General features: G+C 45.9%; 2 protein-coding genes across 2 annotated transcripts in view; one reads left to right on the top strand and one right to left on the bottom strand.

Annotated features, from left to right (window-relative positions):
- NHERF4 (NHERF family PDZ scaffold protein 4) overlaps window positions 1–19,741 on the top strand; it is a 284,353-nt gene that overhangs the window by 161,497 nt on the left and 103,115 nt on the right. The gene's annotated exons all lie outside the window — the stretch shown is intronic.
- POU2AF3 (POU class 2 homeobox associating factor 3) lies at window positions 10,137–18,601 on the bottom strand. The gene is made up of 4 exons (XM_063311355.1): window positions 18,449–18,601; window positions 12,963–13,023; window positions 11,647–11,864; window positions 10,137–10,882 (listed from the first exon to the last, which is right to left on the bottom strand). The coding sequence occupies exons 1-4, from the start codon at window positions 18,599–18,601 to the stop codon at window positions 10,478–10,480; spliced, it is 837 nt and encodes a 278-aa protein (XP_063167425.1). The 3' UTR covers window positions 10,137–10,477.

Consider the following 19,741-nt stretch of genomic DNA (forward strand, 5'->3'; position numbering starts at 1 on the left):
GCGTCCTGTGGTCACATGATTGCCATTTTTGCCCTTCCCGGCTGGCTTCTGGCAAGCAAAATCAATGGGGAACCATGTGATTCGCTTAACGACCTCTGCAAAAAAGGTCATAAAATCAGGTCAGATTCACTTAATGACTGCTTTGCTTAGCAACCAAAATTCTGGTCCCAATTGCAGTTGTTAAGTGAGGACTGCCTGTACACGCAGCTCCTTACCCTTGAAAGATGGTGTACCTCTCCTGCAGAGAGATTCCTTCTATCTCGGTCGGCTTGGAAAAAAGGAAGATCAATGTAATGCAGGCGCAAAGCAGTTTGATGGCTCTGTGTGAAAGGTGATAGGCCCCCTGTGCAAGCACCGAGTCACATCTGGTCCTTTGGGGGGACATCGCTTTCGTGACATTTAGGGGGGTGGTTAGCCATTGCCTTCCCCAGTTGTCACTTGATGGCTCTCGTGCAATTTAAAAAGATCCTGGTGGAGGAATTTCCACAGCCCTGTAGGTGGGACTTCAAGTTCTTGTGGGGTGAAAGGCTGGAGGGTTGATCTGAGGCAGATGCTGAACCACATGCCCAGATTCATCTTTCCAGACCTCTGAGCCAAACTCCTGCTGAGCAATGAAGAAGCCCTTTGCTTGGTTAGAGGTGACGGATCTCATGTCATGGATTTCAGCTCCTCCCCCTGGAAATCCACCACAGCTCAGTCGAGGGAAGCTGGTTTACACGCCAGCAACCCCCCCTTTGAATTATGGCATTTTTCTACCTTTGGAAAACAGATGGACAAAATAGATCTTGCCATTCTTATACCTTCTTGGATGTTTTTTTCTTTGAATCTTTGATGTTTAGGTTTCAGGCCAGTAAGGAAGATCCTGAGGGACTTTTGCGTATGTGTGTGGGTAAATGTATCTATATACGCACAAATAGGATGCATTGATTAGGATCCTGTCGGTCTGGGCTTCCACTGTTTTTGCACATCTGGGCTGTCTTTGCTTGGTGTTGAGGGAAAGACTAGTGCAGAATGGCGTAGGAAGAGGAGGAGGCAGAATCCGAGCATTGACGTAGCACATCTGAAGTATTGCGAGGGCTTTGTATACACATCCCTAGAAAGGTTTTGTGTCAAAAGAATGCATGCTGAGTTAGAGCTAAAGATGTAAAAGATAGAGCTCATTAAGATCAGTTCAGATGGGGTGGAGCTTTGACTGCAGTCCTGGCTGCCATCTTGACTTTTTTGACCACACCCTGTGAACATCCCCAAGTTCAGAAGCTGATCTGGCCTAGCAATTTGGTGGGACAGAGATGTATTCTCAGCTTGGGCAACTTGACTATCTTCTGATTCCCTCACCCCTTGTGTATTTACAGAACAGACCCCCTGCCACGTACCGTTGGGGTAAGGGAGGCCCCGTTGGCAGAAAAATCTGAGTTCGTGGATGCCAAATCTACCAGCTGCCCAGATGCTTGTAGTCTCCTTCTAGTAGCTCTATTCAGCTCTGCTTTGCCGTAAGCTAGGTATCCAGTTCATGTAATATTTTCTAGGAGAGTAAACTGGGCAGAAGACCTTATTCCCTTCCCCCAAAATACTAGATTAGCGTTCCTGGCCCCATAAGTCCAGGTGGAAAAGCCTGGTCTCGGTGGCGGTGGGAAGGTGGTGGCCGAGGTATGGACCTGCAGATGAGAAGAATCGCCAAACTCCAGAGAGGCCCTTATAAAGCTGAACCCTTCACAAGAAAAGAAAACTTTCAGAGATATCGTCTTGGCAAATGGTGTTGCTTCATTTCCGAAAAGACTGTTGACATTCCGAGCATTCATACTGTAGATTTTTTTTTTATCGTGTGTACAGTACAACAGTCTGGGTACTAACTGTGTTTGCAAAAGCCGAGGGCCAACGAGAGGAGAGTTGTAAAGAAAAGAAAGGCTTCAGATGCTTCCCACACCCACGTAGCTTTTACGAGGGGGGCTTGGATTCCAGCCCAGAGACATACAATTGGCTCTTTGTCTGCAGGAAGAAAATGCGCAGCGTTAAAGGAATGCCCTGCCATCGTTTGTCCGTGAAAGAAACGCGGCATTGGAGGAGTTGGCGACTGTTGGATCTATCCTGCAGAACTGAATCCGAATGATCCAACGGGGCTGTGCACCCCTAACCCCAGTCAGCTTCCATTTTCTGAGGCTGCTGCCCAGGGGGAGACCAACAATGCTATACAAGCCAAGGTGTTCCCAACAGTTCCCTCTTTAATAAATTGTCTGGGGAGGAGGTAAGAAAAAAGATGGAAAATATGAAAAAGCAATCAAAAGGATAGGACCATCCCATGCTTGAGGCTGACCTGGGAGAAGCTTGTCCCATTCCTGTCATCTCTTCAACCCACTTTCCCCATGCCTAGAACTTCCTGACTGGGTTCGCTAAGCCACAATCTCTTTAACTATCGTTTGTTGCATAAAACATCACTGGCTGAGCACACGCAACACATGGAGCCAGAAGTCACATTAAGGCTTAGCGCAAGGGCAGACAATCTTTTCATGGCATTTGGGGTTGGGGAAGGTGAAGCCACATCACACATGAGGGTGGAGAGCATGGGGGGACATTGATTTAAACCACAATAGCAAATGCCTTTCTGGCAACCCCTACCTTGGCTGAAGTCACAATGCTAAGCAGGGTCCAGCCTGGCTGGTCCTGAGATGGGAGGCTATCAGGACATTCCATGGGTGTAGGCTTCATAGGAGTTGGGAAACGTCTTGGAAGAAGGAAGACATGGCCAAGCGGTTCCTTATTACTGCCAAGAAAACCACATGGGCACGTGCGTGGCACTGCTAGGGTTGGGGCTTGCCCTGAGGCAGCAGACTGTTCCCTCTTGAACCTGACTGAAAAGGGAAGAATTAATTTCTCACACAGGGCATGCCTGGGTGCAGAACATGCACAAGCACAGAGAGATATGATTACTCCCTGGAAGGGCCACATTCAAAGGCCAGAGGTCTGAATACCAGTGGTTGGAAAGCAATAGTAAGAGAGGATTTCCCAGAAGACAGCTGGGAGGTTAACAAGGGTCAACTCTACCAACCGTTGAACGTCAGCTATCCTACCCAGGTTTTGCCTTGGGCTCAACCGTGACCTGGCCACCTTTTCTGAAGATTTGGGTTACGGGAACACTTTCACTTTTTGCAAATAAGCATCAAGGCATGCCAACAGTCTGCCCTTAACTCCTGGGTAAATACCACTAGTCAGAGCAGGGTTTTTTAAAAAAAAAAACACACACTGGACTTAAAGTGTATAAATACTTACCATATTCCCCTGGTCCCTAAGAGTCAAAAAGGCAAGCCGTTTTAAGTGGGGGAGAGGCGAGTTGGGGAGGCAAAATATTAGGGGGGGAAGTCCTAACAGGCTCCCTTTACCCAAGTCTCATTTTATAAGAGATAAACAAAAACCTCCTATGGGCAAGTCTTTCTTGACTCTGTGAAAAGTTTGTCTTGCAAATATGCCCATTGGCATTTGAGTTAACCCTTGACCCCGAGGCCTCAGGCATGTGTGTGCTGGCCGTAACCTTGCTTAATACCAGGATTGTCTGCGGATGGAGGTTATACATCATTCAGCCCAGAGGGTTTCACTCTCTCTCTCACGCACACCCACCCACGTGCACACATGTTTTTCGGGTTATCTTTCTGCAGCCGTAGCATGGGGCAATAGCTTATCTGTCACAGCACATCTGTCTGCCACTGCTCCTGCTAATCTCCATGGTTTTCTGTTTGCACTGATAGAATTGCCTGAAAGTTGTTTTATCTCTGCACGAGTCCCTGCAGCACTCACACCCCTGCAAGGAAAATATATCTTTTCTCCTTCCAATAGAAGGATCGGGGTCATTTCTGAGGCCACCTTTGACCTTCAGAGTATGCTCTGGGGCATCTCTATTCTGCCCACACTGTGGCCTCAGCTGTCTTTCCACGAAGAATGAGCAGACGGCTGCCCCGAGGTGTGTTCCCATCACACAAATGGGGCCGGCTGAGCCTCTGTCTGTTCACTTGGGTCTCCTCTGTAGTGTTTGCAAACAGGGATCAAGTCTCCATGAATATATGCAATTTGGTGTCGTGGTGAAGGCACCAGGCTAGAAACAGGGAGATGGTGTGTTCTAGTCCTGCCTTGGGCACAAGGCCAGCTGGGTGACCTTGGGCCAGCCACTCCCTCTCAGCCCTAGGAAGGCGGCAATGGCAAACCACTTCCAAAAAACCTTGCCAAGAAAACTGCAGGGACTTGTCCAGCCAGTCTCCGAGAATCAGACACGATTGAACAGATTTTTTTAAAAAAAAGTTATGGTACCCATGTGGGTGGGCAGGGATGGCTGGAGAAGGAAGGAGCAGAAGCCTTAGTCCAACAATGCACAGTGTCCTTCAAGACATGATTTGGGCTGGACAATCCGGCCCACGTCTGGGGACCTGCAGCTCGATGGGCCACAAATTCAAGGCTATATTCTTTAAAAAAAGATAAAACAGAGGCCCTGTCCCCCTCCCCACAAACCTGTTTAAATTAAAGGGGGTGGGGAAACAGGAAATACTAGATGGAAGGAATTGGAAGAAAAAGGAATTGGTAGGTGAGGCCCTGTTGGTAGGCAGCAGTGGAGAGTGGGCAGGTGCCCCTAAAGCCTCTCAATGTTATCAATGTCTCTGATCACTATTATGGGGAGCCATCATCCATTAGTTACCCCCCTACATTTTCTTGAGACTTCTTTTGCTGTCTTGAAGGTATTCCCCAAAGGCAGAACTGTGGCATGTGCTTTACAGTTGGGGTCAACCCTTTCTGCAGCTGGGAAGGACCTTCTCTGCGTATCCCCCAACATGATGTCACCGCATCCATGATGGAACAAGGGCTTACAAGACTTCGCCTGGTCTGAATTAGGGGTCAAGCTGGTGCTGCTCAGGGACGGGCGCAGGCAAACAAAAGCCTCATAAAGATTATTGGTCTGTTAAGGTGTGGCCTGTTCTGACGGGGTATCAGAATTGGTGGAAGACTCATTAACAAGCTGCGATATGCAGATGATATAACTTTGCTTGCTGGAAATGAAGAAGACTTGAAGTACTTGCTAATGAAGATCAAAGATTGTAGTTAGTGATACGGACTACTCCTGAATGTGAAGAAGAAGAAGAAGATTCTCACAAATGGACCAATAAACAATGTCGCAATAAATGGAGAAGAAACTGAAGTTGTCAACGATTTCATTCTACTCGGATCAAGGATCAATGCCAAGGGAAGTAGTAACCAAGAAACCAAACGATGTATCGCGCTGGGAAAATCTGCCATCAAAGACCTATCTAAAGTTTTCAGGAGTAAAGACGTCAGCTTAAAAACCAAGGTGCGTCTGACTCACGCCATGGTCTTCTCAATTGCCACATATGCCTGTGAAAGTTGGACATTAAAAAAGGAAGATAGAAGAAGAATTGATGCATTCAAATTGTGGGGTTGGCAAAGATTATTGAAAATACCACAGACTGCCAGAAGAACAAACAAATCAGTTTTAGAAGAAATACAACCAGAATGTGCCCTAGAGGCCAAGATAACTAGGCTTAGACTCTCATACTTTGGGCACATCGTCAGGAAGGACCGATCGCTTGGAAAGGACATCATGTTTGGCAAAGTCGAGGGCCAGCGGAAAAGAGGAAGACCGTCAGTGCGATGGATTGATACAATCACAGCAACAATGGATGCACACATTGGAACAGCCAGGCATTTGGGGCAAGACCGAACAGCTTTTCGTTCCGTTATACTTAAGGTCGCCGTGAGTTGCGAACGATTCGACGGCAGCTAACAATTACTTAACTTGCCAGTCGAGGTTTCAGGGACCCCTCCTGACCTCACACTGTTCAGTGTGTCCCCCGGCTATGATACCCGCTCATACTACTGTTACCTCACCCATTTTTCTTCCTCTTTTTGGTTTCCTTAAAACTGCTTTTCTGTTAGAGAGAGCTTTCTTCAGAACCATTTTCGGGCTCACAGCCAGCTCAGTTATCAAGCTCGCTGTCTCTAGTTGCAAAAGTGGAGCATGGTTGTTTGTGATGGTAAGGTAAAGGTGCAGGTTTCCCTTGACATTAAGTCCAGTCGTGTCCGACTCTAGGGGGTGGTGCTCATCTCCGTTTCAAAGCCGAAGAGCCGGCGTTTGTCCGTAGACACTTCCAGGGTCATGTGGCCGGCATGACTACACGGAACGCCATTACCTGCCCGCCGAAGCGGTACCTATTAATCTACTCACATTTGCATGTTTTCGAACTGCTAGGTTGGCAAGAGCTGGGACTGGCAATGGGAGCTCACCCCGTCACGTGGATTCGAACCGCCGACCTTCCGATCGGCAAGCTCAGCAGCTCAGCGGTTTAACCCGCAGCGCCACCGCGTCCCTTTGTTTGTGATGGTAGATGCATTTTATTTTGAGGAATGTCGTTATGATCTGGAGATGGGGCTGATGGGAAACTGCAGACTCCAGTCCTTCCTCCCTTCTTTCCTCCCAGTCTCAAAACGGGGGGGGGGGGATCAGTTTAGTGATTTAAGCTTCACTGTTTTTAGATCCCTTCTCCTTTAGATTCTTCACCTTGAGACACAGCACTTCTGCGCAATTAGTGCCATAGCGTCACCATGAGTTGTAAATGACTCGACAGCAGCTAACAACAACAACAAGGGGTGGCCTGTAGGACAGCAGCTGGGGACTGGGGCATCCACTCCCTCCCAGTGGGTTTAAAGAGTGGGTTGCAGGTGGAACAACAGCCGGGACTGCAAGTGGCAGAGACAAGGGTGGGCTGTCATCCAGCCACTACATTGCAGAGCAAATAACCTTATTAGGGAGGAAGGAGTCTTTTTAAAAGAAAGGCAATTAATGCATCATTTCTTTGCAATATTGGTTGCAACCAGAAAAAGTATCTGTCCACAACTTTCTTCAGAGAAGGAATTTGAGCAGCACTTTTTTTCCAAAGCCCATGAGAGAGACCTTAGTCACTCATTTGGCTCCCCAGGTGCTACTCCAGCCCTGCTCACGGATTTGCCTGACATGCAACCTTCATCAAATATCCACCAGGAGTCGCCATTTTGCAAAAATGCACTGGGTGCAATATGTACTTCTCCTAAGACATGTCAGAATAGATGCTAGCACATAAATGCATGTCAGAATCCTGCTTTGTTTTTCAAACACAGAAGAGGAAGTGAAGGTGATAAAGTGCACCATCTTAAGATCATATTTGCCCAGCAGTCAAGCCCTCACAGTCATGACGAAGGATCTGGAATTCTGAGTCGGTGTTCATTATTTATTTATTTATTTATTTATTTATGTATTTGATTTCTATAGCCGCCCATCTCAGCGAGTGACTCTGGGTGGCTTACAACAATAAAACCAAACTTAGAAATCCTGGTTTGGGGCAGAGTAAATGAGCCATCAGCTAGAAAATTCCCCAGATATAATCTTAGCTGTGCCACTGACTTTGTAAATCATTTTTATTGCCACTCCTCCATTCTTTTCCTCCAAAGAATGAATAGAGCAGTGTTTCTCAACCTCAGCAACTTTAAGATGCATGGAATTCTGGGAGATGAAGTCCACACATCTTAAAGTTGCTGAGGCTGAGAAACACTGGAACAGAGCATCACCCTGCAGCCCATCTCTTCTGTTTATCCCATGAACAGATCCATTTGAGATAGATTTGGTTGAGAGAATCGAGAAACCCAAGGTCAGCTGAAGGAGAACCCTTGATTTCCACTCTTCATGGTTGAAGAGAAAACGTCCTTCTTGTCCATGCAAGCTGCTTTAAAACTGCATGGGATGGGACTGTGGCCCCCCTCAAACGCCCTGCAACCTTCCCCTCTGAAAGTGAGTCCCCTGACATTGCAATTATACTAAAAATAATCCTGGAGGTTATGATGGAGGCTATTTTAAAACCTTTTAAAATTTAAATTTAAACTCTTTTAAAACTTAAAAAAAAACAATTCTGGGGTTCTGATGGTGAGTGCAAAACAAAGAGGAAGGAAGAAGGGAACGTGGTGTCTCCAGCACTTGCATGGAAAAAATGCCTCAGTGGGCGTCCGTCCTTTGTGCTGGGCAGGGCTGCTGGGCGATTAATGGGAGTGAGCAATGCGGCCAGGTGAGATCCAGGTGAGGTCAACTGCATGGCTCCAGTTTGTTTCCAGTCTTTTTTTCCCCCCAAAGTTCCTTTTTAAAAACCTATTTTTTATTGGAAGTTTTAATGATGGTAGTAAAAGAAAATACAAAGTAAACTCAAAAAGAAGGGAAAGTGAAGAAAAAAGAGAATAAATGGTGTACAGAAAAAAAGAACGAAAAGAAAGAAAAAGAAAAATGTAAAGAAGTAGCTTTGGATCTTTATCACAGCAAGTACAAAGTGCTATTTTTGAGTTCCAAAACCGTTTGCTGCAAAGCTTCAGATCAGGTTAAGGGAAGCAATGCTGTACATTGGTTTTGGCTGAATTAAGCATTGTATGTGCTTGTATGTATGTGCATGCGTGCTGATTTTTCTCCATTGGTGTGTACATCCCTGGCCATGGATTAGCATTCTACCACGACCTGACTTGCAGTTTCTCAGAATCATTTTTTCCCTGGGCAAAAGAGATTTTTGTTATGCTATCTGCAGGGTGGGGTTAAAAAAAGGCAAGATGGGGGCCACTGTGGTGCCATTGAGGCTCTGCTTATTTTCATGTGTGTCACACATAAAAAAAAGGCCCAGCTATGATCACACCATCACAGCCACCATCCTGAGCGTTTTTGATCGCACCTTGCAGACAAACTGTGTTTCCTGGAGCAGATTAAGAATAATTACAATTCAGCAACTGCCTAAACAATGGTGAGCCGAAAGTGGAGCAGAGTTATACACTGTGGCTTGGAAATTAAAGATAAGCAGGTGGTGGTTATGAATTAGGAAAAACTTCCTAAATGTTCATCAATGACTGGAAACCTCTTATGGACTTTTTGCGTGAGAAGGAAAATGACTTTGTGATTTTTTGGTTTTGATGATTAGAAAGAAGAGGTTATAGAAAGAAGGGAATTATGATGAAATTGGAGAGAGGGGTTTGATTGGAATTGTATATATAACTGCCGAGAGGGATACGGGAAGCCGTTTCTTTATATATGCCTTCTGTGTTTTTTTTAATTTTCTTTTTCTTCCCTATATTTTCTTTTTTGATTTTTTCTTTTCCTTTTTTTCCTTTTTCACACTTATTTTGCTTTTTTCCCCCTTCGAATGTATTTCTTATTATCTATGTAAAATCTTTAATAATTTTTTTTTAAAAAGAAAAACTTCCTAATACTTAAAAGCTGTTTGACACTGGGAAAAAGCATCGGTCAGAGATGCTTCCATACAGTCTTATGATTCTAGATAGATATGCTGTCAGAAGTATCCACGGGGAGGGGGCAAAGAAGTCAAGATGGCGGTCACCACCATGCAGTTGAAGCCCTGCCCTTCTCTTACACACAAGGCACATCAAAAGGGGAATGGTCTGAATTGCAGAGTCACGACCAGCATCTTCAGTTCTCTGACATGTGCACCCGTGGCAGGCAAATTTGCACGCTGCATTGCAAGATCAAATAAAACACTCACTTCTTCCCCAACTGGTTGACATTCATTTAATGGAATCTTAAAACATACACATTGATTGGTTGGGAGAAGAAATGTGAGGTGGTTTCAAATATTGTTTGCATCCTTAAGGAAACCTGACAGAAGAAGCTACCCAAAGGGGAATTCAGCTTAGATTATCATCAGCTCGCAGGAAAAATATATAGACTCATTTCATCTGAGCACAAGGATATACATGTTGCATTTATGAAAGTTATGAAGTCAGTCAAGCATTTCATTGGCAGGGGTATGCAAGCTTCCAGGTCTCACAGAATTCTTCAGTGTGGAGGGAATGAAATTTTCAAGGCTGGAATTTTAAACATACTAATAGTCCACAGTGAATTTTCTCGGTATAGGTAATAATGATGCCGCTGTTGCATTCACACTCTGAAATCTTGCAGCAGTTATTTCTGGAGGCTTAACTTTGTGGGGCCAAAAAAAAATCACCTTATTTATTGCTTGATTGTTTCTTAAAGTGCATTCTTAGCCCTTAGAAGTGCAGAAGGTATTCATTGATGGCAAAAGCTGGAATGGAGAAAACAGTTGAATAAGATATTGGAAGGAGGGGGGTGCGCTGGAGTGTGGCAGCATGGCGAATTATACAAATAGGCGGCAGTTTGCAAATATACTGAACAGAACTCAGCTCCTCTTGGTACAGAATTGGATTCTGTCATGACGGACACCAGTGGAGGAGAGGGCGATGGGCTGTTTTAGCACAAACAGTGGTTTAAAAGGACTTCCTCTTCTCTACTCAGCCCAGTGATGAATTCTGTGAATCTCTAAAGCTTGCATCCTGCACTTTCCATATTGGTTGACCTGAGGAAGGTATCATTTGCAGCGCTTGGCAATCAGAACGGCAACCTGAGTCGACGGCTCTCCTGCGCTCCCAACAGCAGACGGGCATTCCTAGGCTAACTGTAGCACACGTCCCAGCTCCTATCCTTCCAGAAATTATCTGCCCCAGAAACCGAAGGCGCGTAGTCTTTGCAATCCACGGTCGCGTGGGGGAAATATTCTGGGGCTCTAAAAGTGTCCAAGTGCTGGGAGCCGCAAGGGGTGCAGTAGCAGGTCGACAGGCCGGGGGGGTGTTGCACGTGGGTATGTTGCTGGCAGGAGCGTTCCTCCAGGGACGGGTACATGCAGCTCTTGCTGTCCGGAGGTGAGGCGCTGTAGCCGAGCGGGGCAAAAGGAGGCATCTGGGGTGGGGAGTAACTGTAATCGAAGGAGCTGCAGGGATCAGGAACCTCTGGGGATCCGGAACCCTGAAACAAGAAAACAAGGATGAAGCCCTCGCTCTCCCATGTGCAAATTTCAGTCTGCATTAACAGCACAGTCTCAGGCCTGTTTGCTCAGAAGTGAGCTGTACTGTGTCCAGCGCATCTTATACTCAAGTAAGAGTGCACCAGGTACAGGTAGTCCTCGACTTACGACCATTCGTCTGACAGTCCGAAGTTACGACGGCCTTGGAATGGGTGCTTTACGGCCTGTAAAGCACTTCTGAGCATCGCAAAACATCTCACCACCCCCTGTTGTGGTCACATGATCACATTTCGGATGTTTGGCAACCGGCTCACATTTGTGACGGGTTGCAGCGTCCCGCCGTCACGTGATTGCGTTTTACGACTTTTTTGCTGTTTTCCAGCAAAAAACGCCGATTAGGGAAGCTGGATTTGCTTAACAACCGCTGTAAAAATGGTTGTGACATCAAGTCTGGTTGCATAGTGACTTAAGACCGCAACGACTTATGATGGAAATTCCAGCCCCAGTCGTGGCTGTAAGTTGAAGACTACCTTTAGTGTTCATCAGCTAAAGCAAGAGAGCGCAATCTGAGTCCCAAGATTGTGTACTGTCCTCAAGCGAACGACCGGTTTGCAAACATGAAGCTGAGAGATGCTGAAACGGACAGATTTGCTCTATTAGCCGAATGCCTGCCTGCCAATTCCCTCAACTGCAAGGCTGCATCGACTCTCCCCAGCTGTTTGATAGGTCTTTTCCCGTAGGGAGCGGGCGCTATGCTGGATTTGGAAACCTTTCCCTCCCCTCCAGGGGTCCAGACCTATAGAAACAGAAACTTGGGTACCAGGCAGGTGAGGGGTGCCTGGAAGCTCTCCGCTGAGCAGGGCAGGCTGTCCTGGGCCAGGGCCAGAGGAACCTCCAGGGATGGATCGGCCTGGAGGCAAGAATCCACCAGCTGCTCCAAATAATTGGGAATTTCCTCACAGGAAGCGCCGTTCTGGAACTGCCAAGTTTGTAAACAGCTGGACAAGGAAGGTTCGGATGCTGCACCTAGGTAAGGAACTAAGAAAAGGAAAACAAGGCATGGAATTTCCAGAAGCCCTTTCGGTACCAAAGCCAGCTCTGCTCTGAGATAGATGCTTAACCTGGTAAATAACAAATATCCAGGAAAAATTGGCATAACAAAAACTTGCATTAAAAATATGTGTGACAAAATATTTTTTCTGCATGTCAGGGTGCCACTGAAGGCCCAGAAGCAGGGCTTGAAAATCCTGTGAACCAACATTCCCCTACCCCAATTTTTATTCAAATGGTCTGGTTTTTCCTTCTTATTTCTATTTTTCTTTGCTTAAAAAAAAAAATCAACCCCCCCATTCCTCTAAAGAGCTCAGAACTGAGCTTTGCTGCTTCTCCACTCAACCACCCACTTTTGACTGCTTGGTGTTTCTTCATCCTTGGGTGGGAAAAAATGCCAGCATATCTGCCCCTAAAACTGTTACATCCTGGAGATTTTTGTGAGCCCAGAAGGAACTGATCCAAGATATGAAAAGATGTAACTCCTTCTGGAGTTCTGGAGGAAAGAGAGAAAGAGAGAGAGGAACAGCGGTGGAAAAAAATCAAGGTTGGCTGGCTGCAAACATACTGAGCAAAGAATAAGTTAGCTTAGCACCGTGTTTCTCAACCTCAGTGAATTTAAGATGTGTGGACCTCAGCTCCCAGAATTCCCCAGCCAGAATGGGAGTTGAAGTCCACACATCTTAAATTCGCTGAGGTTGAGAAACACTGGCTTAGCAAGAGGAGGAAAAGGAAATGAATGTGCCAGGACTTCTGACTGCCTTTAAACCCTTTAAATCCTTTCCTGAAAGAGCACACAGCAAACTGAGCTGGAAAAACCTTTTCTTTTTTTAAAGCTTGTTAGCTCCCACCAATCCTATCCAACCTACTCGGATCCTCATCTGCATTCAGCAAGCTCCTGCCCGATGCGGATTGGCCCTCTTCGTAATTAAATGCCTGGTGCCCAACTCGAAATCAGGATCCAGGAAGAAACTGCTAGGATAAGGTGTAGAAAGCTCAGGAAAGAAGGAGTGTGTGCGCCTGGGTGCGTTGTGTGTGCCTGTGTGGGGTGTTGGGGAGGTGAGAACAGTGCTGTTTTGTACCAACCTGCACAGGGAGGGGAAAGAGACTCACTGCCCTGGACATTTCCACTGCATTCTCCGAAAACCTGAGAATAAAAAGGAACAAAGCAAAATGAATAGGGGGTGTTTCTCCAATAATAAAACACAGAAGGGCTTGCTGCCCCTACCCCTTCTGTCACCCCCTTACAAAACAGTGGTAAGTCCAGGATTTCTCTCCAAAATGGAGAAAGCTGATGAGACACTGCATGGCAAGAATGTAGCTAGGACTTAATACAGGTAGTCCTCGCTTAACGACCACAATTGGGACCAGAATTTTGGTTGCTAAGCAAAGCAGTCATTAAGTGAATCAGATCCAATTTTATGACCTTTTCTGCGGTGATTGTTAAGCGAATAACCGCGGGAGTTAAGAGAACCACATGGTCATTAAGCGAATCACGCAGTTCCCCAATGATTTTGCTTGCCAGAAGCCAGCTGGGAAGGTCGAAAATGGCAATCACGTGACCACGGGATGCTTCCATGGTCATAAATGCATTGGCAAGCACCCAAATTGTGATCACATGACTGTGGGGACGCCACAACAGTCATAACTTTGAGGACCGGTTGTAAGTTGTTTTTTTCAGCACTGTCATAAGTCCAAACCATCACTAAAGAAATGGTTGTGAAGCGAGGACTACCTGTAAGAGCTATTCCTTCCTTGGGCGTACTTAACCTATGGTCATCCTCAATATTATTCCTCAGCTAGGTAATTAGGAATGCCCGGTCTCCCAAAGTTCGGCGCTCTTTAACTGTAATGTGTCTTCCAACACCAATTAAATCTGTATCCTGAGGCAGCAGTTTGTAACACTGCGCCAGGAGCCAAAAGAAAAGTTAATGTGTAAGTGAAGCACATCCAGGTGACCCTCATTATCTGCAGATGGATTCTTTAGCGCAGACCACCCTCCTCTGCTTGCTCGTTGTTTAAGCTGCTGCTTCTCCATGAAAGGCAACCACCAGCAGACGTTTCAAACGGCAGAAAAATTTGAAACGACCGCCAGAGCCTCTCGCTTGGGAAACGCAAGGGATCATCTTCGAGAAGCAGAGCACGGCGCTTCTGCATCTATCCCCAGGTTATCTGCCGAGGCAACACTCACAATTGAACTCAGAAGTTCTCTTTTAGGATGAAAACCTCAAAGAATTCTGAAGGGAGCCTCTTCCAGTTAAGGAGAAAGTAAGTGGAGACACGCAGGAAGTTTTACGCCCTCCTAAAGCAGTGGTTCTCAAACACTGTGGCCGCAGGGCCCCTTTCTTAAAACTGACTGAGGACCCGAAAGAGCTTTGGTTTATGTGGGTTACATCTAGCAATATCTACTGTATTAGCAATTAAAGCTGAGACATTTTAAAATAGTTATTTGACTTCGCAGACTGCCCCGAAATGACCTTGGAGACCCCCAGGGGTCCCACACCACACTTTCACCACTGTCCTAAAGGAACGGCCCATCTGACATTTTAAAGATGAGGACAACATGGTTGTTTCAATACATGTACTTAAACATTCAGAATGTGCTTGAAGACGAACAATTAAGTTTGTGTGGAAGTTTTTAAAGGATGAAAATAGTAACACTGTAATAACAACAACAAGAGAATTGATACAGCATCAGACAGTTCTCAGAAACAAATGAAAACAAAAGATCTCAACATGAGAGAAGAGGAAACAGGTAGGCAGTTGAAAGAATCAGCATCTCACGAATGCTAGAAAGGTGCTGTGTTTTAAGTTTACTGCAAGAAGCAAGGACTCATTCAAAAAGATCAGTTCGTTTTCTGTTCCAGGAAACATTCAATGGGATTCAACAGAACCCGCCTTTTTAACCCCATTTTGTTCACAGAATTGTGCAGGCGCCACAACACGGGTTGGGCTCCCAGATCACCCTAAGCCATCTGTGAATCCAGCAGCTGGGGTTTTTAAATCATAGTTTAAGGTGTTCCGTGTTGTGTGAACCTCCGACTGTGGGTTAGTCAAGAGACACAGGCTCAGGAAATCAAAGGCTGGTGCAACGTGTGAACCTAGCCAATCTCTGTGCTTTCCAGTTGCTTCTTGGAACATTTTTTCCAGCAAAATGGTTGCGAAGAAGAGAAAACTGGGACGGCTTTTGATCACACCAGGAGCCCCCGGCCTAGAAGCACCCCAGACATTTCTCTTGAGATGTTCGGAGTGCACCTTGCAAGAACGTCGTTCTTTTGCTTTTCAGCTCTGTCCTCACCAAGGTCAAAGCAGAAAATGACCTGCCTGCAGATCTCTCTGCCTGTTCTCCAGCAAAGACGTACAGAGTCAGAAGTCAGAAGACGGTGAGCAGGTGAGGAGGATTTTGAAAGAGACAGGATTACTGTTCTGCACAGGGGGTTACACTAGACCAGTGTTTTCCAAACTTGGCCACTTTAAGGGGTGTGGACTTCAACTCCCAGAATTCACCAGCCAGCAGGCTGTCTGGGGAATTCTAGGAGTTGAAGTCCACACCCCTTAAAGTGGCCAAGTTTGAAGAACACTGGTCTAGATGATCTCTAAGGTCCCTTCCCACCTTTACTTGCCATAATTCTCTAGGAATTTAACATCAAATGATCAGAGAGAAAATGCATTCCTAAATAGCTATGAAAAGTCTGTCAAGATGTGATTCTGGTCAGAAATTAATAGTCTTGCTTCACATAAATGAACCCAGAACAGCCTGCATGCTAAACCAAGATTTAAACCCACCAGTAATTTGGTGTTAACTTCATCCTAGTTGCCACTGCTGTCTCCTAAGAAGGCAGAACTAACTTGGTTCATATATCATGCAAGGTTTCAAACCATCCCCCAGTTCAAAGGCCACACCGCAGTCTGCCAGGGATGCACTTCCAAATGGGGGAGCAGGGACCCCTCCCAAGACGGGGGAGTTTTAAGGAGTGAAGTGGGAATTGTAAGCATCTGCAAGGCTTATGGAAATTTGTCCACACCCTAAAAATGTCTCACACCTGAGGCCACTAAATGGGTCCTGGCATGCCACATGATCCCTAAGCTGCATACTTTGAATTCCTCTGTTAAATCATCATGCAACAATGGTCTGAATAAGAGTTCATCGCACCAAGCCATAAATCATGGCTTACAAATTACAAAGGCTCGCTCCATTCACACAGCATGCTAGAATAAAACCGGTCAAACTACATAAACATTGAGTGCAACGTGGGAATCCCTAAAAGGGAGACTGTTTAGGGAAGCGTTTGCTGGACTGCCATTCTCAAAGAGAAAACATGGGTTCAGAGAGCCTGCAAAGAATAGCAATTGTCTTCCAGAAAGGGAAGAACAAGAGCCGAAGGGATTAATGCAAGAAGAGTAACTGTAATTTGAGAATGAAATGGAAATAATCTTAATTACCTGGAAAAAAATTCTGAGGATGCAAATATATCCGACAACTGACTTCTATTTCAGTTTCAGCACATGCAAAATAATTAAGTTGGCTTGAAATCTTGCTCTTAAGCAACCCTCAACCTAGCTTTCATCTTTCCCTCTCTCTATATTTAATTTCATGCGTTCAGTGTTTGCCTTTTAATTGCCTTTAAGCATCTGCAGGTTACATGACATTTGGAGGCACTATTTTTTTTTCCCTAAGTTTTTGAACATTTGTTGACTGAGAGAAGGGGAAAAGTGCCCCTGGGGGCCTATCTTCTCCTCTCAAAGGATCCACAGGTCTGCTTGGACAGGGCTGCAAAAGCTTCAGATTACAGCAGTGTTTCTCATCCTTGGAGACTGGAAGATGGGTGGACTTCAACTAGCAGAATTCCCCAGCCAGCCGTGCTGGCTGGGAAATTCTGGGAGTTGAATCCACACAACTTAAAGTTGCTGAGGGTGAGAAACACTGGGTTAGAGGAAAAGGAACTGCTTCGTTCTTATGGCACAGCCAAATTCTCTTGAACTCAAGGATTAGTCACATCCTGATGGCTGGGTTCAGCTCCCCTCCTGAGGAGTCTCCAGTGGGCCCTGTATTCATCCTGTTATCCCAGCTTTTTAAGCAAGCACCATCCTCAAGGATTAAATCTGGAGAGGGAATTCCTCTCCCAGTGCTTCCAAGCAGAAGCAAGATTTAGCCAGCTGCTTTTTTTCATGAGCCAAGAGGACTCACAGCAATGGCAGCTGTGTGCCTTCTGCACTGCCTTAATCTTCCTTCTCTTGCACACATCAATATCTGTGGTTATGGGATGGTCTGTGGGATGGTCGTGGCCATTATTGTCCAAATAATAGCTCCTGACTTTGGTGAGCTCATAAAAATCTTAGCAGGGTTAGTTAAAACTTGGGTGAGAGACCGTCCACTTGGGAACTCTCGAGCTGTGGGTAGGCTTGGAAGTCAGGCAAAACATTCTGAAAGAGGGCAGTGGTAAAATTGCTTCCACACTGGTGCCAAGAAAACATCATGGGCATGTCCATAAAGCCATCAGCTCAATTTGGGGGAGACTTTACCCTATTTTATTTGTACCCAACGAGGGTTATTTTCTGGGCTCATTACAAGGCCTAGCCATGCTGACACCATCAAGAAAGGATGTGGCACCAAAGGATTTTGATGTCTTGGTGATTTTTCCATAGATTTAGTTAATTCTCTCCTCTGGGTTTGCACTGGATTTCACATCACTGGATTTTTCTACCTACAGTGGCCAAAAGTTCCATTTTGCACATTGCACTCAGGTGTGGTCCTCTGAACTCCAGTTTACCAAAGGGGCTGGGAGCGGTGCAATACCCTGAGTCATAAAGGGCCAGGTTCCCACGAGGTGGAAAGCCTCGTCTTACAACGAAGCCAGCCAAAGTGTGAATTCAGTCCCCACCTGCACGATGCAACCCACCCACTGCTTGAGACCAATCCAGAGGAAGGGAAGGGCGGAAGTCCACATACTTTGGATTCAAAAGAGTCGAGTCCTCCACAATCCTCCATTAAAGCAAGGCACAAAGGGCCTTTTGAAATTCTCCTCCAAAGGAGACGATGAGCAAACAAATGTAACTGGATTTCTCTGGCAGGAGAACAAACTCTGCATGGGCCGGACTTTCCCTCTTCACAGTGGGAGTAGCAGTGGTGAACAGCAGGCAGGTTCTCCTGAGATCTCCCTTGGGGGATTAACAGAACCATGGAAAGCAGATCACAGGAGAGAGAAACACCCGTCTGCAACCCCCCTGGGCCAGATCCACCCGGGGGGAACTTCTCCAGCCGACCGTTCTCTCAAGGGAAAGTTGAAAGCAAATTCTCGTTCATCAGACTGGGAGGAACCCAAGGCAGAACCTTGAAGTCCTACCCCAAGGAGGGCTGTGAGTTTGTTAAACGGGGGCTTGGCGAAGCATTTGGGCTGAAAAGGATCCATTCTTGGAGCCCATCTGCTGGAAGCTGGAGAAACAGCTGGAGTGGAAAATTGCATTCCCTCAATATCCACAAAGAATTTACTTGATGTGTAGTGGGAAATGGTCTATTGCCGATGGCTCGTTTAGTGTCTGAACCTCAAAAGAGTTTAAAAGGAGATGCTTACAGCCTCAGCCACTGTGGCCTGCTTGGCTCTTCTCTGCTGCAGAAGCTCCTTCACGGTCATCTTGACTCGAACGCCTTGGTAGATCTTTGCCTTCCCTGAAGGGAGAGAATTAAAGATGTCTTTTGGCAGAGAGAAGACACTCAGGGGGACCATGGCCAGGGTTAGGTTTCAGAACTGGTTGGAACTGACTGCATTCTTCTAAGAGCAACATGCAAAGCACTGCCTCAGCCAGCTGTGGCTTCTTTAAAATCAGTTCTAGTTAGAGGAAGCTATGACTTAGCATGGGTTCGGCATCTTCTGGCTTTGATCTGGCTTGCACATTAACCACAGTTTATTAAATAAACCACATTTGGAAGGGTTCACCTATTATGTTAAATCAATGTTTCTCAACCTTGGCAACTTTAAGATGTGTGGACGTCAACTCCCAGAATTCCCCAGCCAGCATGCTGGGAGTTGAAGTCCCTGCATCTTAAAATTGCCAAGTTTGAAAAACACTGCATTAAACCATACGGTGGGATTTGCAAACCACTTTGTCTTGGTTTAAGATTAGGGTTAGGGCCCTCTGTGCAAAGGCCCTCTTCTTTGGGTTTTGAGTTCAAATCCCAGCCCTTCCTAGTTGGCCTCTAGGCACATCTGGATTGCGAATCATGCCCCCCCCAACATGAACATGAAGCAATCCAATGTGCACTGTAAACTTACACGTTTGCTCAGAAGTATTTTTGTCTTACTTAGATCTCCCCCCATTTCCCAGGATCAGCCTCTGCAGCCTTAAACCTGCTGACATCCCCTTATCCTAAAGCTGCATCTCAGGGATGTCAGCAGGGTATGGTCAAAAAAGTCAAGATGGCAGCCAGGATGGTGAGATCGAAGCTCTGCTGTTTTTTATGTGTGTTTCATGACATTAAAAAAAAGAGATTGGACTAACTGCTATGGCCCCAGTCTTGACTTTTTTGGCCATGCCCTCTGAACACCCTGGCTGCATCTTCTGAAAATCTATCAAGCATTTATTGTCAGCTTTAGCTGAGAGGTTTGTGGCCCCTGGAAGAATATCCTTTTCCTTTTTTTTTAAACCAACACCAGTGTGACTATCCAGCTGCGTTTTATTCTCAACTTTGTAGCTCCGTCCTAGGAAACAACTTCTGGCAAATCTTATTCACTACTTGAAAGATCGGTATTTGCTCCAATGCTTTATCCAGAACTAGGAAAGAAATTTTTCTAGGTCGATCCTTAGCATGTATATGAATATTATCCAGGGAAGGGAAGGGACAGAAAAAAGTCTGAAAGTGGAAAACA

This window comes from Candoia aspera, chromosome 9, assembly GCF_035149785.1.
Source record: "Candoia aspera isolate rCanAsp1 chromosome 9, rCanAsp1.hap2, whole genome shotgun sequence".
Taxonomy (NCBI): Eukaryota; Metazoa; Chordata; class Lepidosauria; order Squamata; family Boidae; genus Candoia; species Candoia aspera.